The sequence below is a fragment of the Electrona antarctica genome (genome assembly GCF_951216825.1).
Source record: "Electrona antarctica genome assembly, chromosome: 17".
NCBI lineage: Eukaryota > Metazoa > Chordata > Actinopteri > Myctophiformes > Myctophidae > Electrona > Electrona antarctica.
In genome coordinates, this window is record NC_136798.1 from 13,110,881 (window position 1) to 13,137,574 (window position 26,694).

A 26,694-nucleotide genomic window follows, 5' to 3' on the forward strand; every position below is an offset into this window, starting at 1 on the left:
TCTCCTTTTCAGATCAGAGTGCATAAAATCGTACCCGTGCGAACTGAGCGGTGCAGTGTGTGTGTGTGTGTGTGTGTGTGTGTGTGTGTGTGTGAGACGCTGCTCAACAGTGCCACTTTAGGTCACCCAGCGGTATTGCAGCTGTTCCTACCCTAAACGTACTTAAGGTGGCCTTACACTAGCCGATTTTTTTCAATCTGAAATCTGATAGCACCACACACTACAGGATAATCGGAGCGGGGCAGAGCAAATATCAAACATTCTTGATGTTGATCACCGATTATCGGCTAGTGTAAGGCCACCTTTAGTTACATTAAGAGTGGATTGTATTGTGATGATGGCCCTCTTGTTGCTGCCTCATTTGAATTGATTAATTCCAAACGAAACCCGCAAGAGGTTAAAAGGAAAACACTTCATCCACGTCACTGGCACCTTGTGTCACTTCTAAACACGCTGAGCTGATGTAGTAGTAGAGTAGGCTAAACCAGAGTGAACTTGTGATACAGAGTTCAAACTTTCTCGTTTGGTGTAAAACGTCAACAGGATTCATGTCAGGGAGTACAGCGCAAACTATAATCATCATCTCCTCCATTCTATCAGCGCAAAGAAAAGAATTGCTATCATCCCATCCAAACCAATCGCTGGGCAACTGGGTGATTCACTGACAGCTTCGGCAAATTATGAAATCAGTGAATTTCTGCCACCGGCCTCGTTGAGCTGGAGGATAATTAAACCATTCAGGCCTGACGTCGAAATTAAAAAAAAAAGTTTTCTAAATCATGACAATTTTCTGAAAGATTTGAGGCACATTTAACGATTTAAAAAAAATAGCAGACCTACAAGTTCATAGTGCGCCACTAGGTGGCGCGCTATGAGCTTGTAGATCTGCTATTTTTCAATAGCTAAATTATAACATAATGTATGTAACCACCAAAAGGGGTTCCCGCTCAAAATTGGTTAGTAATCACCACAAAGCAAGGGGACGGAAATACTCCATTCTTCTCTGCTGTCAACTTTATTTCTCTGCGTCCGCGCAAAACAGGGCTCCTACTCCGAGCCAATTGGCTGAATCAGGCTTTAATAACAACCTGACAAACTCTCCCTCCCCCGCGCACAAAAGGGAGGTGTCATTTCATCAGCCATACCGTGACCTCATCACTGTCTGCCACCAACGGGTAAAGAGTCCCTTTAAAATAAAAAAAACACTTGTCACCATCACCGCCACGTCTTAAGAATTCGTGCGCGTCTTTTCTTCTGCCACCCACCCACCCCCCTCTCCTCTCCTCCCCTCCCCTACCCTCCCCTCCCCCCACAGACCTATAGACAGCTGATGGGGTTATGGTCTCGATGTGAAAATAAGAGAGGAGAACGAAGTAGGAAGGGAAACACAATCAGCGGTGATGATTCCATCGACTATTTATAATCAGATGAGGCAGAGGGTCATTACTTGATTATTCATCTTGAAGGGATTGTCAAGTTCTCCCTCCTCTAGGATTTCATCCACCTATATTGTCTGGTATAACGCCCCCCAACCCCCCACCCACCCAGCCCCACACACACGCACGCACGAGCGTGCACACTCGACTCACAGGCCTGTCCGAGTAAATCTACTTTGACATCTCAGCCTTTATGCCTGTCTATGTGTCTTAACTTGTCCTTTTCTGCCAACTTTAAAAGACTAATCTGATAACATTACACTTGTGTGAAGTGAGTGGCGCTCTTATCATCATACGTCAGCCAATCAAATCATCACATTCCGTGCTACAAACACACGAAGCTGTGTGAAAAAATAAAACAGTATGAATCTGCCGGTTGTAGTTTCACTACTTTCTAGAAGTATGATATGAACACACCCACGTTCACAGACATGAACACAAACGCCGAGGCACAACTTGCGGGAGGGTTGAGGGGGTGCAAGCAAGAAGACAGATGACAGACATGAGAATCACTGCAGTCTCTTTAGAAGAAAGTCATGTAGCTCCAATCATGTCATTGTCCGAGCTGTCTGGACAGCCATTTACCATGAAAACGGCTTGCGCTCGCACGCACACACACACACACACACACACACACACACACGCGCGCGCGCGCACACACGCACACACACACATCCTTCGTACCCTATATTTCTCTGTCCTTTGCTTCTCAAAAAGTTGCTTTTGAGTTTTTCAAAGAGTGCGGTGCCATTGAGCTGCTACAAAAGCCAAGATAGCCGACTATTGGGCCCTGATGAGGTCCACTCCCTCATTACTTGGCAGCAGAAAACATTTGATGGGCTTTTTTTTTTTTCCTTTTTCTTGTTTAGCCCAGAGAATTGACCAGGCCTCAAAGAAACGCAGGGTGGGAAGGCTGGAAAATAGAAAAGGAAAAAAAAGAGAGATGGAAGGGGAGGGAGAGAGAGCACGAGGGGAGGGAGGGAGAAGGGGAAAGGTTGTCCTTCATTCATCCATGTGTGTCTTACAGGCTTGTGAGGAGAGACAGAAGAAAAGAGGGAGGCAGTGATAGAGGGGTCGAGAGTAGAGAAAAGAAAAGAAAAAAGAGAAAGCTTAAAACAGTGCCTTTATGCTGCCGAGTCCTGGAAGACTCTTCTGACATCAAAGTGTTTTCAGTGACTGGGGAACTGGTGTGTGAGTGTGTGCATACGCAAGCATGTGTGCGTGCGTGTGTGTGTGTGTGTGTGGCGGTGGGGGTGTATCTGGTGATTTTTATTCAGTCTTGGGGAATGGGGTGGTGGGGGTGTAACAATGTGAACACCCTAATTACACCTAATGATCTATTCCCTTAAAGTGTGACCGCCTTGGGCCAGGGATGGTTTGTTCTGAGGGGTCGTTCTCACAACCTCCCCTGCCTCGGTTGCTTCTCTTGGGGAAACATCTTTTTAGCGCAGGGCCCCGCCTTTCGTGATCCTGGACCCCATTGGAAGTTGGAACCCCCCCACCCCCTTTTTGACTCACCCTACTAAAACATACAGCCTCAGCAGTGTTACCTACACCTGGCCAATAGGGTCTCGCATGATGTTAGCAAAGGCACACTAAATAACTAATGTGGCTAATTGCACTCCTTTTTTAATATTTTTTTTAATGCCTTTTATTGATAGGACAGTAGACTGACAGGAAATGGGTATTGACACGCAGCAAAGGTTGTCCAGATTGGGATTCGAACCCGCAACACGCCGTCAGGCTGGCATTGCAGCCTAGGGGTGCCCGGACCACCACGCCGGCCGGCACCCCGAGCCATGTTTTCACTCCTGTGAGTCTGTCTGTCCGTGTGTCAACAACTAATCTCCAGCACCGTTGGAATGATCAGCGTTAACTTTGCACTCACTCTCCCAGTAGGCCAAGAAAGAACCTCTGCCCTTAATTCTTCAAATTGCCCCCCTATTGGCGCTATAACAGGCCACTATATGTTTTGGTCTATAATTCATACAATCAAAATCTTTCTTTCTCCACATATAGGCCTCGCAGCCATTTGTGCCAGACTAGATTTTCAGTTTCTTCACAACACACTTTGCTACTGCTCCTACAAGGGGGCGGGGGATGACTACACTGCAACCAAAACACAGAGACCTGACCTTGGGAAGGTAAAGCCAACACACAAAACAGGAGAGTGAGACCAAACAAGAAAGGCATCCAGAGAGGATGAGCAATGGAAGAGTGGAAGAAAGAAAAACGCACAGCTTTACCAAGAATGGCAGAATGAACAAGCAAACATGCTACAGTCCAGCTGGCACTTATATACTGTATCTAATACAGTATTTTCATGTCCTGGCAAATGCATGGTTTCAAACTGCAGCTTGTGACACATTGTCTCCTCACTGTGCTGTCTTGCTGTTTAATGGCAAACATTATTGACAAAACATGAACAGATAAGTGAAATAGTTCTATATTCCAATAGTAATCATTGCTATTAGTGTATATTCAATAACAAGGTTGTCCCTGCCTTTAGTCAACATAACATATTTTCCGGTCGACATACCAATTTTATCCAATCAGCACTGAATACTCAAACAAGTGAATTTGAAGTGAAAGCAAAACAAATTAGCACACATTGGAATAGAATCTGAGAAATTATTGTTGTGTAGTTCTCTTTCCTGATTAGATATACTTGCTATCCTGACTTTTTATTTTTTTTATGGAGGGACAGACAGTAGGCTGACAGGAAATGGGGAGAGAGATGGGGGGGAAGACATGCAGCAAAGGCCGTCGGGATCGGGAGTTGAACCCACGGCACACTGCCAGACTGGATCACCAGCCAAGGTGCCTGGACCACTGAGCCATGGCCCAGGCCGACTTGACAATTTATTATCTGTTTATTAAAGAACTGGCAAGATGGTGAGACCACTGTTGTTAATGAACAAACATGCAATGATTGCAATTGGAATATAGAGCTTTAACCTTTTAACCCATTCAGGACGGGACAGGGCTGGACTATGACAATAATTTGGATCGGACATTTTCGTGGAATTTGGCCCAGACTATGCTGGCCCACCTCAACCAGTGCGCAGATACTCTACTGACTTTTCGGGTCGAGGCCCATGCCGAATACTTTAAATACAAGCCCTTAACACCACCACATTTACAGTACAACATAAATGATACACAACCAACAGACAACTAATTTAACATTTGGCCCAGACCGGCCCACCAGAGGGTCGGCCCACCAGAGGGTCGGCCCACCAGAGGGTCGGCCCACCAGAGGGTCGGCCCACTGGGCATATGCCTGGTACGTCCTGTGGCCAATCCAGGTCTGGGACGGGAACCTCTTGTGTGTTTTAACCCATTTTGACCTGAGATCAGATTCTAAAAATTCGTTCTTCGATTTTTCAAAAATAGCAGACCTACAAGCTCGTAGCGCGCCACCTATGAGCTTGTAGATCTGCTATTTTTCAATAGCTAAAGTATAACATAATGCTAACACCAAAAGAGGTTCCCGCCCAAAATGGGTTAAGCATTATGTTATACTTTAGCTATTGGAAAATAGCAGATCTACAAAGATCTGCTATTTTTTTAAAATCATGACAATGTGGCCAAATCTTTGAATATATGCTTACGTTTTTAATTAAAATCTTTGCTTCTGTGGGGGTCCCTGGAACTTGGAACACCATATTTTCAGATAGGGGTCGGCGGCCGATTGCATATGATTTCTGGGGTCCTTGACATGAAATAGTTTGAGAACCACTGACATAGAATCATGGGTTTTTCAGAAAACTGTCAGGATTTAGAAGACAGTCTCAGCCCTCAGTCCTAAATTGGTTAACAAACACCATTTAACTGACTAGGGTTCATTTGGAATCTGAGCATGGTAGTATGGGAGGCCACAGCATGGTGGCAGAGCAGAGGGACTCCATGGTAGTGTGGGAGGCCACAGCATGGTGGCAGAGCAGAGGGACTCCCGTCTAATCAGAAGTCAATAGATAAATAAAGACGTCAGCCCTGGGGGACAGAGTGGAAGGATTAACCCTTCACACTCCAGCTCAGGTGATGGGGAGGCGAGGTCAGTGCGGCTTTTACTTCTTAACTCCGTCATTCATTCCCTCACTCACTACAGAAAAAAACCTCACACATTTTCTTGTGCACGCACGCACACACACACACACACGCACACACACACACAAAGTCAGAAGAGTGCCCTAATCAGCGGTCCCTGCAAGCTTTAATTCAATTGATTAAGGGTCAGCTAGTTAGCAAGATGACCCCACTAAGACATACCTAACGTTACAGAACAGGCCACTATAGACACCCCCAAGACCCCCAAACCCCAAACCAGATGGCCTCACAAAGGAGAACATGGGACCCTGAAAGAGAGGAGGCAGCATGGAGCAGAAAGGGACAAGAGGCATTCAGGGCATTGATGAGGGTGGATTAGAAAGGGCAAGGGTGGTGCTTTGTGGGGGGGAGCGGTCACTTTGGAAGGGGGTGACTTGAAGCCACCACCACAGTTCTACAGTGGTAACTTGTACACTTGTATTTTTGTCTATGCATGCATTGCTCATATACATAGGTGTGTGTGTGTGTGTGTGTGTGTGTGTGTGTGTGTGTGTGTGTGTGTGTGTGTGTGTGCGTCTATTTGTGCACATCATGGAGTCAAAGTCACAGAGTCCACTGGTCTAAAAGTCAACTTGCGTATATCTTTTCTGGCACTGATCCAAAAAGAGTCACCTAGGACCAGCTAATCTCACCCACGTGTTTTGCACTTTCCCGCCCCATCTCTATTTCAGAGTGCATGAAGGACGATAGCATTATGCTATGTGCTCTTAACACGCTGAGCCACTGGGGAATCTAGCTATCATTAAGTAATTTTGACTGAGATAATTTTGATTAAAAAAATAATGGTGCAATTATTGAGTTGTAGCAGCGGCCAGTGGTATGGTCCTTTAGATATGCAAGAATGCTTACCGCCTCTTTTGCAAAATGCCTGACAACTAAATTATTCTGCAATTATTTATGTTAATAATCACTCCAAACACATCAATAATCATTTCTGCTGCATACTGACAATGGTCCCGTCTGCTTTTGCCAGCAGTGCTAACCTATACATCCACTGCACTCCTTGCTTTCATCCTCTCACACTTTTGAAATGCAATTAGTCTAGTTCAGTCGCTTAACTTGCTCACCTGTCTCTCTTGGATTTACAGTGCCCTCTCTCACTTTCCATCACACTCACTCTGTTTCTCAGTCATTCACTGTGTACTGGTATGATCAAAGAACATGCTTGTCCATGGTACTGTAGGTAGGACACCACATCCTAACGAGACCACATCAAACCGGGGAGCGAGGTGGGGGCATATTTGAAAAGGACAGAAACAGGTGTGTGTGTGTGTGTGTGTGTGCGTGTACGTGTGTGTGTGTGTGTGTGTGTGTGTGTGTGTGTGTGTGTGTGTGTGTGTGTGTGTGTGCGTGCGTGCTCGCGCGCGCATATGCATGTGTGCAAGTGGGTAATAAACAGATGAATAAATTAACAGGGGGTGACTTTGTCTCTACCTTCAGCACATCGATGAAAGGCAGGAAGGTGTCCCTCTGAAGTCCGTTTTTGTACAGATCTGAAACAGAGAGGGGAGGGCCTGTATTAGCGCTGCTGTTTAGCCTCCTAATAATGTCATTCTCTCGCCCCAGATTGGCAGATAAAGTGGCTATTGACGAGCTGAAGGATGGGTGGGGAAGGCAGCACAAAGGGGTCCGGGACCAGGGGAGGAAAAATGGATTTCTCTACCGGCAAGCGGCGGCAACATAAAATTCATTACATTCCCAAACAATGGTGGCAGGAGAAAAGACCGACGCCTTTTCAGCACGGACAATGTCCGTAGGGGCTTCCTGAATGGAGCTTTCAATTAGCTCGGCTGGAACAAATTACATCTGAAGTAGCATCCCTGATAGATAAAACAGATAGGGATTCACGCGCAAAGGTAGACACACAAACACACGGGCAGACACACACATGCACTGAGGCTTTAAGCTGTTTACAGCTGCAAATGCAAACGAGTGGTTGTTAACATTTTGGGGGGTGCTTTAGTATAGGATCTAACAAAGGAATCATACTTCAGGGGGAAATTGCTATAGTGTGCTAAATTGTTCCCGTTTGGGAGACAATTGCACAAGGTCTGCTGCTGCTCAAGACTTAAAAGAATTGCTTGTACAAAACTACATTCTTGTAACGTATAAGTGGGAGTAAGTGATGTTTTTGTAAACCAAACAATATTCTGATAGTAATCATTGCTATATTCTAGTTTCTGTTCAATAACAGGCTTAATATGGCTTTTTAATAAGCAAAAGATACATTCTCATTTTCAGTCAGTAAAGAGAACCCCACATAGATTAGATTTGTATCCAGTTTATGCAGTTATCTTATTATTATCTCTCCTCATCATTTATCCTGTATCATGTATGGGTACTCTCTCCAAATTGGATAGAATTGCAATCCCGACCTGACCTTATTTTGGGTTCACTTGAGAGCAACTTGAGACCCCAGTCACTGTACAAAACACTCCATTCTATATATCGGAATATAGAGCTATTTAACCCTAATTTTAACAAGACAATATCACTTACAGCTTACTTTAAGGGTTCATGTCACCTATACCTCTACAGCTAAATTCACAGCATGATGTAGGATAACTCTATTAAGACCTTAAAGCAGCATGAGCGAGCTTTCATACTTTGGCAGCTGCAAATGGCATGAGAAGTAACCGTTTTGATACCACTAGTGCAACTGGTCGGACCAGACCACTAAAGATCATTGCATTAAAACAGCATACACATGATCATCCACACCCTTATCCTCTTCAACGTCATCACGATCTATGAACACCAATGTGCTGAAAACCACATAAAAACAGCTACTTTAGCAGTGCAAGACAAAACTAACAAATCTCTATGTTGCCCCTCCAATCGCTCAACCCACACCAAGGGCCTTTTGATAGCACGGTTAGTGTGCACACAAATCATTAAAAATATAATATGCGTGCCTTTCATGTCCTGTTGTCTCTTAAGGCTTTTAGTGTTCCATTAACCGTGTAATTAAAAGCAAGCAGGCTCTCTATCAAGTTTGCACGGTTTGCCGCTTTGTTCTTAATAGCGGGTAAATGTCAGTGAAGCTGCTCTTTGTCTGCAAGAGCCATCTTGCCGCCATCCATCCCGGGCCCACTCAATGTTTCAAGATACCAACGTGGACCCTGGACACAGAGCACAGAGGACTAGGAGAGAGGGTGAGAGAGAGAGTGTGTGTGGCCAGAAAGAGAATGACTCAGATAGATGAATAGAAAGGATACATCTATGCACCTTGTTCATTCCCTTATGTTCCAGTGATGAAATGGACAACTAATGTAATTAAAAAAGTCATCCAAAGAACAAGATTTTTGTACAGGATCGCAGTAAAATTTACAGTATACCTAATTAGACCTAATAAGGCGTAATTAGAAATAATGTGTTAGACAGAAGTTATACCCTAATTATCCACAATTATCCTTACATTATGGTCTAATAAGAAATCACATAAGACCTAACAAAGCCTAACATAACATGTTCTTTATTATGCTTTTATTTAATGTTATTTACGTTTACTAGCAGTGACATAATATCTCATTTAACATATATGTATTGTAAATTGAACACGACCCCAGCTTCTATAGAATATGCCTACGTTCATTATCCCGTGAGGGAACTCCAGGCATGTGCCATGATGTTACTACACTGTTAGGCTTCATTGGAAATAATGTCCTTTATTAAACTAGACCGGTGCCCGGCTGTAGAGCACAGAGCCGGTAATGATGGAAGTTGAAGATCCATGCCCCACCCGGCAATGCAATACCCGTTGTACCCGTGTCAGAGTACCCGTTGTACCCATCTGCTTTTGTCCCTTTTATGCCCAAATAAGGAGATTTCTGTATCTGTCTCGATGTGTCCCTTTATTCCTATATATGGAGTTCTGTGTCAGGCATGCCCAAATATGGAGTGTTGTGATGTCAGAATAGGCCAGCTCCATATATGGAGCATGGGCAGGGGCCCTGTCCAGTGCCCGGGCAGAGGCCTTTTGTGGCAGTTCTGGACAACCGTGGGTCTGACCGACTCGACACCGGACACTGGGCGTGTGGAAGGTGTGTGTCGAATTTGAAGTCGGTGGGGCCAACGGTACACACGTACGTACATACGTACGTACATACAGACAGACGTACAGAGACATGGTGCATTTATAGATAGATGTTATTTCTACTTACTTGCATTACATTACATTTAATTACAACGGATCTGTACCGTAAATTGAACACAGACCCAAGCTTCTGCTGGCTCCATTAGTAGCGGCTTTGCATCGAAAATGTTTGCTCTGTAGCTACAAACTTTTTTTCCCCTGCGATGGCTAATGTGGTGGTATTCAGCCCCAGAACAAAAATACATCACATGGATGCAACTGGGACGTATCCTCAGTGATGTATCCCAAGGTCATCAGGGTTTCGGGTCTCGCGAACATCATACCCCTCACCCGGGTGACCCAGCCGGGGTGAAATAACATCATGGAACATCACTGAATTACTCCCGTGGGATAATAAAGGCATATCTATCTATCCATAGAAGGTGGGGTCGTGTTCAATTTACAGTACATGTACATGTTAAATTAGATAATAATTAACAAAAATAACGTGAAAAATAGGTGTAACTAGAAAAAGTGCCCTTCTGGGCACAGGTCTCCACCAGGAGGATAGGACTGTGTGAGATGTTTGACAAAATGTTTAGGAGTAATATAAACATGTTTGTTTTTTGCAACAGTTTTCTTCATTTTGTTGAGGAACACAAATCAAGCTGTTGGTGGCGCTAGAACAGGCCAATGTGAAAAGGGTGGGATATATTCCTCAGCCTAGTAAGAAAATGTGTGAAAGATTTCACGTAAATTGCATGCTGCGTTCATGATTTGAGGCTTTTGTTCAAAACGGGGCAATCTTGCAAACTGTGAAAGCCAATTATAGCCAATTATGATGGAATATGATATATCGGACAGATACGACTTGAGCACATGACCATAGAGATACTGTGTAACGATTTGTGAGATTTTTGGACAGAATCTGGAGGAGTAATATAAAAAAATGTGTTTTACAAAAGTCGGCCTCCTGGTGGCGCTATAAAAGGCAGATGCGGAAAATGCAGGTCAAAGGTTTGTCCTTGGCCTCTAGGGAGTGTGCATGCAACGTTTCACGCAGATCGGTGCAGTTTTAGGTAACAAATGTGAAAAGCTGCCTCATGGTGGCGCTATAACAGGCCGTTCTGGAAAATGTGGGGCAGAGGTTCATCGTTGGCATCCAGGGAGTGTGTGTGCAAAGTTTGGCATCGACCGGGTTAACGGTGCCGGAGATTAGCTGGTGACGGACGGACGGAAGGAAGGACGGACGGACGGACGGACACACACACACACACACACACACACACACACACGGACGGAGTGCAAAACATACTCTCTCCCCATGCTTTCGGCCTGGTGGAGACAATAAAGAACATAATCTTATTAGGCTTTGTTAGGTCTTATGCGATTATTTTATTTTACCATAATGTAGGAATTATTTAGTATAATTAGGGTATAACTGTGTTTATTTATGTCTAATAAAAAACATATTATTTCTAATAATAACAAACACATTATTTCTAATTACGCCTTATTATGTCTTATTAGTGTACTGTAAATTGTGCTGGGACCGGATCTCCTCACTGGTCAGTAGGAATACTTTGAGCACCCATTCAAGGTTTCTTCTACTATGCATGCACATCATGGTACCATAGCACCACAATGGCTCTAAAAAGAAGGCTCCAGACATCCCAAAACAAACTGGTCAGGCCTTACTTGTCAATCTAGCTTTGACTCAGACAAACACGACATCGGTTCTGGTATTCCTCAGGGCTCGATTCTTGGTCCTCTGTTATTCTCCCTGTACATAATGCCGTTGGGAGAACTTATTACCAATCACGGAGTCAATTTTAATTTCTATGCTGATGATACCCAACTATAACTTTCTGTAGCTCCAGATGATCCCCGTGCCTTAGACCCGTTGTTGACCTGTCTGTCTAGCATCAAATGCTGGATGAGTGAGAACTTTCTCAAGCTAAATGAGGATAAGACAGAAGTTCTCATAATCGGTTCTAGTGAGCAGAAATAATCAATAATAAGCAGACTTGGCAACCTGACTGTAGAAAGTAACAGTACAGTAAAGAACTTGGGGGTCATTATTGATTCTGAATTGAATTTTAATTCACACATTAATCATGTTACCAAGATTGCTTTTTTTCACCTTAGAAATATTGCACGAATCAGAGCCTATTTGTCATTGGACGATGCAAAAACGACTGCCTAAGAAAACAACTGACAGATTACAACTTGTCCAAAATGCAGCAGCCAGAGTTTTAACTAGAACTAAGATGAGAGAACATATTACTCCAGTTTTGGCTTCACTGCACTGGCTTCCGGTTGTTTTTAGGATTGATTTTTAAATTATTTTACTTGTTTATAAAGCTCTCAATGGTCTCCTACCTACCCCCTACCTACATGACTGCCTGCCTAAATATGTCCCAAACCGCCCCCTAAGGTCTTCCACTGCTGGCCTGCTCACTTTGCCTAAAAAAATGGCAACTAAGAAATACGGGGAAGCAGCGTTTTGCTTCTACGGGCCGACGGCGTGGAACAAACTCCCACTGTACCTTCGACAGGCAGCCTCTGTAGACATTTTTAAAGCGCAGCTCAAGACTCACTTCTACACTCTTGATTTTAATTGATCTTTTATTTTTTTTGTTATTCATGTCCTCACTGTATTGCATTACTGCTCTTGTTTTTTTTTATGTTTATGCCTTGCTTTTCTTTTTTTTTCTCCATTGCTCTGTAAAGCACTTTGAGCTGCATTTCATGTCATGAAAGGTGCTATACAAATAAAGTTTTATTGTTATTATTATTATTACTCCTACAACTCACCTTACCGCTAGTCATTTTGATAGGTTAGGATGGCTTAGGGTAGATGACAGAGTACAGCAAGTTGCAATGGGCCTGGTCTGGATTCTCAACTTCCTGTCAGAGCGCCGTCAGGTGGTGCGGATGGGAACGACGTCCTCTGACCCCCTGACCCTCAGCACAGGAGCCCCTCAGGGATGCGTTTTGAGCCCCCTTCTCTACTCCCTGTACAGTGTACACCCATGATTGTGTGGCTTTGTTCAGCTCAAACCAAGTGGTCAAGTTTGCAGACGGTACCACAGTCATAGGCTTGATCACGAACGATGACAAAACAGCTTACAGGATAGAAGTGGAGAACCTGGCACAATGGTGTCAAGAGAACAATCTGTCTCTCAACGTTGACAAAACAAAAGAGCTGATCTTTGACTACAGGCCACTCTCCCATCCAGATCTGGGGTGCTGCAGTGGAAAGGGTCAGAGAGTTCAAATTCCTGGGAGTGCACATCACTGAGGACCTCACCTGGGCAGTGCAGACAGGGCGGGCGGTGAAGAAAGCATCTTCTTTCTCAGGAAACTGAGGAAAGCTGGCATGGGTCCAAAGGTTCTAAGAGCTTTCTACAGAGGCCCCACAGAGAGCATCCTGACTGGTTGCTGTATGGCCTGGTATGGCAACTGCACTGACCTAAACCGCAAAGCATTGCAGAGGGATATGCTTTCCCCTCCATCCAAGCCCTGTACGATGAACGCTGTGTCAACAAAACTTGAGGAATCATGAAGGATTCAAGCCATCCAAACCGCAGACTGTTTGAGATGCTGCCGCATGGAAAACGGTTTCGCAGTTTCAAAGCCACTGGAAATAGATTGCAAAAAAGCTTCTTTTCCCAAACAATCAGAATATCAGATACATGAACAAACTGATAAGAAACAGAGCAAATCAGGGAAAAGGAAAACGCTAGCCTCCCCGCACATTTGCCCTCTTCTCGCACTATTAAGCTCGAATTGCACCTTTCTAAACAATTTGTGTTGTATATTTATGGAACATAGCCTACTGTGAAGTTGTTCACACAAAATCCACCTAACTTTGCTACTAGCCTACTACAGGGAACTAACCTAACTTTGCTACTAGCCTACTACAGGGAAAGCATGCACATATAATACTCTTTGCTACTAGCCTACTACAGGGAAAACATGCACATATAATACTCTTTGCTACTAGCCTACTACAGGGAAAACATGCACATATAATACTCTTTGCTACTAGCCTACTACAGGGAAAACATGCACATATAATACTCTTTGCTACTAGCCTACTACAGGGAAAACATGCACATATAATACTCTTTGCTACTAGCCTACTACAGGGAAAACATGCACATATAATACTCTTTGCTACTAGCCTACTACAGGGAAAACATGCACATATAATACTCTTTGCTACTAGCCTACTACAGGGAAAACATGCACATATAATACTCTTTGCTACTAGCCTACTACAGGGAAAACATGCACATATAATACTCTTTGCTACTAGCCTACTACAGGGAAAACATGCACATATAATACTCTTTGCTACTAGCCTACTACAGGGAAAACATGCACATATAATACTCTTTGCTACTAGCCTACTACAGGGAAAACATGCACATATAATACTCTTTGCTACTAGCCTACTACAGGGAAAACATGCACATATAATACTCTTTGCTACTAGCCTACTACAGGGAAAACATGCACATATAATACTCTTTGCTACTAGCCTACTACAGGGAAAACATGCACATATAATACTCTTTGCTACTAGCCTACTACAGGGAAAACATGCACATATAATACTCTTTGCTACTAGCCTACTACAGGGAAAACATGCACATATAATACTCTTTGCTACTAGCCTACTACAGGGAAAACATGCACATATAATACTCTTTGCTACTAGCCTACTACAGGGAAAACATGCACACATAATACTCTTTGCTACTAGCCTACTACAGGGAAAACATGCACACATAATACTCTTTGCTACTAGCCTACTACAGGGAAAACATGCACATATAATACTCTTTGCTACTAGCCTACTACAGGGAAAACATGCACATATAATACTCTTTGCTACTAGCCTACTACAGGGAAAACATGCACATATAATACTCTTTTTTACTCTTTGTTTACTCTTTTTTGCACTTTGCTGTGTTTTGCTGTCTTTGCTTGATGTTATATTATATATTTGCTGCTGCATTGTCTGAAGGAAGCCAAACAAACCTGTGTACATGTACCTGTACACAAGATGCATTAGTACTATATAACCTTGAACGTTGTCTACAATACACGCTACACCACAAAGACACCCATGACAATCAAAACACCATAGGGAGCTCCACTAATCACGTTCAACCCAGATTTGGCTCAAACAAATAAATAAAATTAATTTCACTCCTATGCCACAAACATTTGTAACACCCTACCAACAGTCGTAAAGGAATGTGAATCCCTACTCTCCTTTAGAATTGGTGACTGCAATTTGCGAATTGCAGTCACCACTGGCCCCAGTAAAAAGTCAAAGTCCCCCCCCCCCCCCTTCACTATACATATTATTATTATTTTATTTTTTCTAATATATATTTCTAATATATAATTGATATGATGTTTTTGCATAGTACTGTATATTTGTATGTCATTCAATGTTCTGATGAAGTGAATATGAAGGACCCCAATAGAAACAAGCCATAGGCTTTCTTGGGTTTGAAATCCTCTTAGCAGACTTTGTATTGAACTGTGCTCTTTTCTGCAAACTGTTAAAAACCCAATTTGTGCCCAAGACGTCTCCAGACGTCCTGAGAATTAATAAAGTATTCAATCAATCAGGTCCATTTGGTTCCATTAAAGTATTGAAAAGTGTGTATGTGCATCTGTGTGTGCGTGTGCATCTGTGTGTGTGTGTGTGTGTGTGTGTGTGTGTGTGTGTGTGTGTGTGTGTGTGTGTGTGTGTGTGTGTGTGTGTGTGCATCTGTGTGTGCGTGCTGTGCACGTGTAACTACTGCCAGCCACTTGTATCAAATTGTATCAGTATCAAATGGCCAGTTGGAAATTGCTGTTCTTCTATGTGGCTGTGGAATTCTATCTATCTATTCTATGACAAAGACAGTTGATATGCATAGGAAATTAGAACACATAGGATATGCACACAGCACAACCCACTGTGCCCACACAGGGCATAATGTACGTACCATCAGGTGGTCGGTTGGACGTGGCCACCACCACTACCCCCGTCTTCAACAGCGTCTCAAATAGCTGCTTCAGAATCATGGCATCAGCAATGTCTGTCACCTGAACAAACAGTAGCAGACGAGAAGAGAAATTAATTAATTTGCATTCATTGCAATTCATCCATTTGTTTTTGTCTGTGTGTGCATTAAGAGTATGTTTCCACAGGTCAAACCTTGCCAGAAAAGAATCAACACTCCATTCCATGTTGATTAGTGTCATTCAGGTGTGCTCATTCTACTCTTTCTGTTTGGTCATGGCCACACACACACACACACACACACACACACACACACACACACAAACACGCATAATCCACTCTAGATGACTGCAAATGGTCACGAAGCGGCTTTCTGCCGAGGACAAGTAGTCGAGGAAAGGCAGCGAGGCTGAGCTAATCAAACTGAACAGAGGGTGAGCGAGCGAAAGCAGAAGAGAAAAGAATAATGAAAATGGAGCGATATGAATTCAAACAGAGGTCACAATGGCAGACAAAGCCTGTAGCCCAGCTGGCCATATAAAGGTAGAGAGTAGAGACTGATGAAATTGAACAGGATGAGAGAGTGTGTGTGTGTGTGTGTGTGTGTGTGTGTGTGTGTGTGTGTTCAGAATCACTAAACTAGGCACAGAGCCCATGAAGTTACAATACACTGACACTATTCAACTGCAGTCTGCTACCCAACAAACACATTGAATTTCCATGACTGCACAATAAAACCAGGTTTTATGAAAACACTGAAGCTAGGACGTTGGAGGAGAAATGAAGAGGTTCTCTACTTCTATTAGCAATCCAGTGCACCCGCGTTTGTTCTTATCCTTTCATTTACTACCCCTTCTCTACCTCTGTTGGATCCATGAGTACAGTATATAGAAATCATGTTACCCTGCCTGAACTACACGCTGCTACATGCAACCGAGCGCCCACATTATTATGTGCTGGGTCAAGCACTGATTCAGTGTCATGACTGAATGATGAGAACTGACCACCTTGAAAAGAGAAACCGAAACATTTCTCATTGAAACGTATTCAGGGTGGACAGCATTATAAACACAGTGTGCCTTTGCTCTTATTTAATATAGAAATATCCAATTCAGTGACAGCCTTCAGCATTAATTGAATTTCCTTCCAAAAGGACACCCATGAATTTTAAGAATGGACACCTACATTACTCATGCTAAATCAGAAGTCCATTCATTAAAGTTGTTTGACAATTCAGGGGCAAATTTCCAAAAAGTATATAAAACTAGAAAAACGTGGTCCTCAGAGTCAGGCCATCTTAGCCAAACAGGCTGAAATATGAAAATTCAGACGGTTGATGACATGACTATACTGTAGTTACATGTGTACCGCCGCTGGCCTATAGCGTTATGGTACATTATACCACATATAGGCTATAATAATGCAGCTAGACAGCGAGTCACAGATTCGATTCCCAAGCCTGATGACCTTTGACGTGTCACTTCTTGTCTCTCTCTACGGTGTACTATAATCAATAAAGGCAGAAAAGCCCAAAAATACCGTAAACAAAGAGGATGTGCATGATGTTTGGACAAAATAAGTAGCAACAAATGTGCTAAAATCGTCTGGAATGACTTCCAGTCGTTGTGTGTCCCAGTACCCCCTGCTCTTACCTTCCAGTGTAAAACAGCACTTCTGAGGGCCATACCCACAACATATGCTGCTTTTGATACACTGGAGAGTCCTCCGCTTTTGCATATTAGCCTCGCTGCCCATGTCAATGCTCTATTAACATTTGTGTGGAAGCCTTGATTTCGCTAAGGAGAGGTGGCTCTGGGCATCAAATGAGTATGTCCAGGGTACTGTATGTGTCTGTGTAATGAGAACCAACAGAAAGCCAAGTCTCTGTGTGCCACTGAATGAGCTCTCCTTTCCTCTAACCACAGGATTTTATTTTCATTTCAAAAGAATCATTTAAAAATGACCTTTCATACAACCTGGATTTGTTTATTAATGTGCCCTCATCGTGGGCATACTCACGAGGGCTTCATATTGATTGCTGAATGAGCAGCAGCAGGAGGGAGAATAGGTACCTGAGAATGAGAAAAGGGGGGGCTAATGTACTACACTTACGGAAAACAAAAATAACGGCGTGATCTCCGCCTGTCAATGGTGATATTTAACCCATTCTGGGCGGGAACCCCTTTTGGTGTTAGCATCATGTTGTGCTTTAGCTATTGAAAAATAGCAGATCTACAAGCTCATAGCGCGCCACCGAGTGGCGCGCTACGAGCTTGTAGGTCTGCTATTTTTGAAAAATCGAAGAACCACTGACAGAAACATAGCTTTTTCAGAAAACTGTCAGGATGTAGAAGACATTTTTAGAATCTGATCTCAGGTCAGAATGGGTTAAATGAGCATCCAATTACTCGGGCGGGCGTCAGTTTGCTGCGAGGCGCACGGGTGCCAAATTAAGCCTCTTTGATCCTACACCTCTTTATGTACACAACCTATGAGCAATTTCACAGGGCCCACTGTCACTGGAACCCTGAGACAATGTTGCTGCAGCGCTTTCTTCTCACCCTTCTTCTCGTTTTCCGTATGCACCCCCCCCCCCCCCCCACACCCCTTTCCATCTTTCCATCTTGGACCTCTCAATGGTGAGCATTCATTAACCCATTCAGGCCTGACGTCGAAATTTAAAAAAAAAAATGTTTTCTAAATCATGACAATTTTCGGAAAGATTTGAGGCACATTTTAACGATTTTTCAAAAATAGCAGACCTACAAACTCATAGCGCGCCACTCGGTGGCGCGCTATGAGCTTGTAGATCTGCTATTTTTCAATAGCTACATTATAACATAATGTTTAAAACACCAAAAGGGGTTCCCGCCCAAAATGGGTTAAGCGAACTGGGGGCGGGGGCACAAAAGGACGGAAGGGGGCTACAAATTACTGATAATGGCACAGCGCTAATGAAGAGAATGGAGAAATGTCATTAGCATTTAAGAGGATAAGATCCATCTGACCCGCCGCCGTTGCCAGTCGCTTTCTAGCTCCACTCAACTTAAGGAACGAAGAGAGTGCGACTGATACCCAGAGCATCATTTGCATGGCTGAGTGGAGGAGGATACTGATTGGTATAGACTCCACACATCCCCTCCCTTCTACCCCAGCCTCCCCTATCCTATCTACAACCTCCCAACCTCTTGTTTATGCACCACAACCACCACACACACACACACACACACACACACACACACACACATGAAACGTGTGTCCCCCTATATTCTCAGGCAGTTGCAACAGTTAAAACAAAAAAACAGGCAATGCTAAACAAAATGAATCAATGAGAATGCACCGTAGTTTAAAATGTGAAAGACAGGGATGAAAGGAGCAGCTTTTGATGCTTGCATACAGAATGGTTATACAGAGAGTAACCGCACCTTCAGTCACCTGTGTCCTCAGTGACCTGCTAGTAATGATATCTATGAGCAGTATGGCTCTGAATGATTATAGCCTATTCCGTTACAACTTACAAACAAACGACAAAGACATGAGCATATTTATGTCTATCACTGTTGCACTGAATGACTCACTTGTTTACAGGCAGCGCCACAACTGTCTGGCTTTCATTGTAACCAAATACTGTGCTAATAAAGTATTCTGCAGTAGTTAGGAGCAGAAGAATTATTTTGGGGGTTTTTTTACCAGTGAGGGAATAGTCTGTTTGACTTAGGCACGATGACTCAAGAATCAACAAAGCTTGGGATGGGTAACAGGAAATACTCGCCAGTGGGCATAGCTTGTGCAAATTCACAGGATATAAGTGGTACCGGTTTTCACACATTGCATACACTGTAATGTCTTTATTGTACTCCTAATCTTGTCACCCAACATAGCTGCTACATTTACACTAGCCACTAGGTGGCCCCAGACCTGTTTCATGGGTTCAAGTTCTCTGGATCATCTGCTTAGACAGCAAGGCAGAGACATGATGGTGAATAAAAGGTTAATGATACTGCATGTAGAATCCAACATATAACATCCATGGTCAGTATTTCCCTCACTGGCCAGGTAAGGCCTGCAGGTCAGAAATATACACTGCACCACTACTACATGTATGTTTATGTACACACTAAAGGCATCAGAAAAGTTATCGCTGTGTCACAAATTTATGGTAATCTTTGCAACTGATACAGTATATACAGATGTCATCATTGTAATTGTGGTTACTTGCAGTTACAGGGTCGTTTGCATTTACCTGCTTGGACACACACACACAATTATTCTCTCTCCATATTTATTTCTCGCGTACGCGCGCACACACACACACACACACACACACACACACACACACACACACACACACACACACACACACACACACACACACACACACACACACACACACACACACACACACACACACACACACACACACACACACACACACACACACTTACTTTCACTCACCTGAAACTCGTCAAAACACAAGAGGCAGGTTTCATTGCTTATCTCCATGGCAACTGGCGATATGGGGTCACAGGTAACCATTTCCCCTAGCCTTCGTTTAGGCAGGCTTTGTTTCCTCTGATGGATCCCTTTAAACGGTACACAAACGTCAGGAAAATCTTAAAGAACACCTGCATCAGCAACCCGAAGCCCCTCACAATACACACTAAAGCAGTAATTTTACATATGTGCATAATGGCAGACAATTAGTGGCACTGCTTCAGGACAAACAGAGAGGTAAATATACACGGTAAAAAAACCTCTGTGTTAATTTGTCCATTTGTGACTCAGAGAGTGTACAAATGCAACAAAATGGACCGGTTACATCTGTTCTGCAACTTCCACAATGTCATGCCAACGTAGATAGTTGTGTTAGATGCAGAAGGAGTAGATTACTAACTTTTATGGATGTCCAACATGAAGCCGTTGAAATGGACCCTCTTTTTGTTTCCGTTTTCCACATGAGAGTAAAACATATCCATTAGCATGGTCTTTCCTGTGCCTGAGAGTGCCAGAAATGAAAACAACAAAGAAAACCATTAGAATAGTGGTGTAAGGCCTGGACTGCTGGTGTAGCCGGTGCGTTGAGTCCCGATCCCGACGGCCTTTGCGGCATGCAACCCCCCATCTCTCTCCCCATTTGCTGTCAGCCTACTGTCCTATCTATAATAAAAGGCATAAAAAGCCCCAAATAAATATCTTTCTTTCTTTAGAATAGTACTGTAACTTAAAAGGGAAATTTTCCAAAATATTTTAATGCTAAATAGTGCATTTATAAAGTGCCTTTATCTAAAGCGTTTTACAATGTGCATTAGACTCACACACAGTTAGCGGAGGATGCAACCTTGCAAGGAAGCAACCTTAAACCTCCTTAAACCTAAATCCCAATGTTCTGATGTTGAGGAGATCATATAAATGAACAAAATGTGTTACGTGTATGCCTGGCCTTCGACACAAAATGATGCGACCCATACTCCAGAACAGAAATATACAGAAGACAGACTATGTCTGTGACTGTATACCGGCATGATCTTCTCAAATCAGAACAATGGGATTTGTCAATTATCAATTATATTACTCTGCAATCTTTCAGGACGAAATAATGTGCACGCCACTGCATCTTCTGTGCAGAATCAAGTTTCAATAGTTAAAGCAGTTGATTCTCACACACAACACAATAATAGACAATGCAGTGGACTAGTCTGTGGCGATAGCTAGACTGTAAACATCGTCTTTATGTAGCCTAGTAGCACTAGCATACACATACCAACATCTCCATAGATATAGAATCCCTTGGGTGGAGGAGGCGGCGGAGGAGGGCGCTCCTCCTGTAGGGAAAACAAATGAGAAAAATGACAGCAATTTATTTTTCATAAATCCTGTCATTACAACAGTTCAAACCAGATCGATAAAAATCAAGCCTAAATTACTCTTCTATTAAAACACAACACTATAGGCTCTGTGTCCAACATAAAACTGTATCAAAATCATTAGCATATAAGATTGAATCGTCGTTTAGTAAACAGTATGTCAAGGCATTAAGCCACCATTACAGTGTGAGGTTTCACATTCTCCAGACTAGCCCAGGAAGGAAGACAAAGGGGATCTAATCAACAAGACAAGCCAGGGTTCCCACGAAAGAAAAGCATCATCAGAGGAACAATGGGGGGATTTGTCAGACAAAACGGGGAGGACTGGATGAGGCTCTATACGAGGTGGAGTGGACTTCTCCACAGAGCCTGTTTAGCACTGCTAATTGTGATACGGTGCTGTTCCATTGAGGTGCTGCTGGAAGTCATTGTGCTGCCTGCCTCCTATCATCAAAAGGGCCAAGCTTCAAAAAACACTGTTTTCCATGTGACCGGGCTCTGAGACGTATTGAGAATCTCATAGCAAAGCCAAATGTGGTAAAAGTAGGTCTTGGCTACTTGACGTTGTCTAACTTTTAATCTGTGCAGAAGGAAAGATCATTGGAGTTTTAGGACAATGCAGGTTGTTGAGACGGTTTTCCATCTTTATAACCCAGCAAAATCTATGTGTAAATATATACATTTTATATATAGTATTTTAGATATGTCCTCTTTCACTTCCATGCAACACTTGACTCTGGTGAAAAATAAAACACCTGGTTGGCATCCTACTCCTTTTTCTAACCCCCACCCCCCAATCTGGCATAACCCCCTGCATCATGTGGCTGTCCTGTCTGGTGTAGTGAATTATGGATGCTTTGGCATACCAGTGTGTGACTTCTCTCTGACTTAAGTTCCCAAGATATTCCTCTCCTATGGTGGGCTCAACAGCTACAGTGTGCTAGGACAACATTATCCCCTTAGAGTTTAGACAGTTCAACCAATGAGCTCCAGGCAGTCTGTCTAGCAGAGCTGCCCAGCATTCATCTCATCTCGCTTCCCAGGGCCCACTACTGGGCCTGGTAGAAGGTAAAGGACTGGAAGACGGTTAGAAAGTTCATATGCCATGTTGGCCACTAGGGCCCTTTTCCACAAGATCTAGTTCCACTCATATCCCTTTTAAGAAATCTTGATGATGATGAGTGTCTCCTCAGTTACAGTAGGCCAACTGATCAGTTTTAGACCTATGGAGGAGAAATCCGTCAAGCGAGGCTCACATGAATTGGGTGGATCTTCCCAAACAATGGCTCATTGTTACTCGACCACCCGCAAAACCACGCCACATTGGGTCAATATTAAGTCAAGTGTGCTCTCCTCACAGACTTGGTCAGTTAGTGGAGGACAATGGCGGCACTTTCACAGGAAGAACAGACACTGAGAGGACAGTGTTATGACCTGATTCAAACCAGAATAATTGCATAAGAGCCCCAGTCAGTCCGTGTGTGTGTGTGTGTGTGTGTGTGTGTGTGTGTGTGTGTGTGTGTGTGTGTGTGTGTGTGTGTACATGAGACAGGTTGAAGAGGGGGTGCTGGTGTTGATTTGGCGGAGTCCGGAATCAAAAGCAAAAAAAAAGACGAGAATGTCCCGGACAATGGGGATCCCCTCATTACCGCATAGGACCGGTGAGAGTGAGAGGGCTGCTGGGACAAGCTCAGCGGGAGGTCTGTCCTGTGGCCTTCCAAAATCTCTCCCGAACACCGTGTGTGTGCCAGACAATCCACAAACTCCCACCACCAGACAGTCAGCTCCCCTGACCTAAAAACAACAGCCCCCCAACACTGTTTCAAAACCCACATATACACACACGCACACAATACACTTCCCAGACCCCTACCCTCCCTTAATAAATGCATTACAGTGCAATGGGTTTGCTAAAGTGTACTGTCCTCCCATTATGTTATATGGCAAAGGGGCTCTATGACAGAAGGGAGTTCAGATGCCGCTCTGTTAAGTGTAAAAGTTATCAATAAATCCATGCATAAACACAACACACCTACGGTACTTTTAAACGACACCTATCTCTCTCAACTGTCTAAATACTTCCTTAATGTCAACGAAGTCCACACCCACAACACCAGAGGGAGTTCAACAAACCATGTGCAACCCAGATTCAGCACAAACAAGGGACTAAATTAATTTCGCTCCTATGCCACCAAAATGTGGACGCCCTACCAACAGTCATTAAGACATTCAAATTCCTTGACACCCTCAAAACCTCTCTCAAAGGGAATCTACGGAGGCTGCAAATCGAAACTTTATGGTGTCGAAACCATATGATTTATGGTGTCATTGATTGATTGATTGATTGAATACTTTATTGGCAGAAATGTAATCAGTACAGGGTACAGTCAAACAGAAATGTAATCATTACAGGGTACAGTCAAACACACAATGGGATCACTGAAAAAAAGTCCTTGCAGTCTTGTTTCCATTCAGGTCCTGGATATTCAATTCATAATCATGACATGAAAAATAACAACAAAAATCAAATCAAGGAAGTGGGAAGTTAATCATTTCCTCTCCCTTTGGCATGCTGAAAGGTGGATTTTCAGGCCTGTTTTAAAGGACGCCAGGGATTTGCATTTTTTGAAGGAGGGGGTGGCAGTGCTGTAGAAGGAGAATTTGCCATCCACAGTTTTTGTATTGAGTGGTGCTTGAAATGTACTGTAATTCTGCAAACTGTGAATAAATACAAAAACTGTTGTAAACGAGGCACTGAACCCCCATGACACACCATCATCAAAGAGAGGGAAATGTTGGGCCTGAATGACAGCCGACTCATTCAGAGCTCCAGCTGGCAGTTAAATGTGATACTTTTGATTCCTTTTACTTACACTTTAATTACACTGACTATAAGCATTTATAGTCACAGACAGAGGCTGAGCCATAGAGCAAGACGACATTGAGGGGGCAGAAAACAGCCCGGTCACGTTGTTCATGTAACTCGTTTGTCACTGTAAAGCCTATAGACTCCAATGCATACCGTAAACTCTATGGCTCTGACAGTGACAAACGGGCTGTTTTCTGCCCCCTCAATGTCGTAACTCTGTCCTACTCTATGGCTCTGGTCACTGTAGTGTAAAGCATATAGACTCCAATGCATTCCGTAAACTTCCGGTTCAGAGCCGCCTTTGGACTGGCCCCATGAAGTGAACGGAGTTGTCGTAACTCTGTCTTACTCTATGGCTCTGCATGGGTTGTGCATCATGTTTAGCGAGAGATGTTGCACACTGTGCATGTGGTCACTGCAGACAGAAAAGCTTACTGAAATTACATCCTGCATTTGGGTTCAAATAAATAAATAAATACATAAAAACTATCACCCATGAGCCATAGCATTTAACAACAATACAATAAGCTACTAACGGCTCTTGAGAAATGCCTTAACCCTAAGTTTAGTCAATGCAAAATAAACACCTTAATTAGTTCTGAGAGATGAATAGTTTGTATGTTGGCAGTGGCACACCATAATGTTGTCCAATAAGAATGTTACCTTTTCTTCATTTTCTGTTTTGCTGGACCTGGGCTCCTTATTCTTTCCTTCCTGAAGTTTAGTTTTGTCACGCTTTGTTTCTACCTTTGGCGTAGGTGACTCTTTCAAGTATACACTGTTGGAGTAGCTTTGTAGAGTCCTCTGCAGTTGACTGAACTGGTGTAGGACATTTCGTTGCTGGGCATCTTCAATCAGGGAGCCGCACTGAACGAGGCTGTCATAGTGTCTAGAGGTAGAAGTATTTGAGTGTGCCTTTCTCACGAAGTATTTAGTAGTAGATGCTTCACTTGTGCTCGAAGAGTAACCTAGACACCACAAATAAAATAACCATTAGCCATATACCAAACACAGGGCGGCTAAATAAATCAAGCAAATAAAATGTAAGCATACTGTTATAGGTAGGCCTATATCATTGTCATTTACCTTTAGTAAGGGAAGCCACAACTTCGAAATTGTGACCAGAAATATGTTAATTGCTGCAGTAGTGTAAATGTAATGTATGAAAGCAACGACTGCATTATGCAGTCTGCATAGCCTACAGCCCTGCACAGTACTGTACACACACTATTGATATCAATGACGTCAACAATTTAAGAACCCGAACAAAATGAAGAAAAGCTCACCTTTCGCGGTGTTACAGGAACTAAGACAGCGCAATTTATTTGGCCTCATAAACATGTATTTCATTAAGCACTTCATCAAAGTTCTAGTCGGCAAGGGCGACGCGTAACTCGCCATGTTGTTTCAAAAAAAATACAACTTTATTGATACACCTGAGAGAACAGATCATACATTCACATAATCACGATTCCATGTATAGCAGCTAGGGGCAGCACTTGCAAATTGTCACTTTCTAGTGGTAATTCCCAATACTTGTAGTCTACTAGTCTAAGTAGTCTTGTACAATCAAATAATTTTGTTAAACAAGTCATTGATCAAGGTTCTCTTGAATGGGCTAGCTAGTCCGTTTAGGTATGGTTTAGGTCTACATTATTGCTGCGATTACACGGCCGCAGCGCATTAGAATTTGAAAAAAGCGAAATTGAACTGCATTCGTAATAGGCCTACAAATACAAATGTATTTCACGTTCAAATTCACCTTCAAATTCGTGCTTTATATTGGAATTGTAATTTGTAAACTATTCTATCAGATAGTCACAGCAGTGTCGGCTGGTCTCCACTCCCCAGACATAAACTGACAAAATGGATGTACACTTCTATGAAAAAAACAGGAAATCATCATAAAAAGAAAGTAAAAAAGGGAAGGGTGGGGCTGGAGTCGCTGGACTCTCCTTTTTTTTTTTTTACGGGGACCGGTTTCGAATTGCAGCCGTCCGTAGGTGCTCTTTGAGAGCGGTTTTGAAGGGGTCAAGGGATTCGCATAATTTCGCATGTCTTAATGGCTGTTGGTAGGGCGTTCGCCGCGTTCCACATTTTAGTGGCATAGGAGCGAAATTAATTTAAATCCCTTATTTGAGCCGAATCTGAGTTGCACGTGCATTTGTTGAACTCCCTCTGGTGTAACTTGTGAGTGTGGACTTGGTTGACAATTTGAACAGGTACATGGGTAGGTGATGGACCCCCTCTACTACACTGTAAAATCAACAGTGTAGTAAAATTTTGATTGGTTATTTATTAGACAA

General features: G+C 43.2%; 1 protein-coding gene across 5 annotated transcripts in view; it reads right to left on the reverse strand.

The window, feature by feature from the left end:
• The window catches only part of afg1lb (AFG1 like ATPase b), a 43,837-nt gene extending 18,042 nt beyond the window's left edge, over positions 1-25,795 (reverse strand). For all 5 annotated transcript variants that reach the window (XM_079526730.1, XM_079526728.1, XM_079526729.1 and 2 more), the window contains exons 1-7: positions 25,675-25,795; positions 25,052-25,356; positions 21,417-21,477; positions 20,550-20,651; positions 20,111-20,238; positions 15,639-15,738; positions 6,981-7,039 (exon numbers count right to left, since the gene is read on the reverse strand). In XM_079526730.1, the coding sequence (XP_079382856.1) occupies positions 6,981-7,039; positions 15,639-15,738; positions 20,111-20,238; positions 20,550-20,651; positions 21,417-21,477; positions 25,052-25,356; positions 25,675-25,789 (870 nt within the window). In that variant the 5' untranslated portion in view covers positions 25,790-25,795. The remainder of the gene's footprint in view (positions 1-6,980; positions 7,040-15,638; positions 15,739-20,110; positions 20,239-20,549; positions 20,652-21,416; positions 21,478-25,051; positions 25,357-25,674) is intronic.
• Positions 25,796-26,694: the final 899 nt, after the last annotated feature.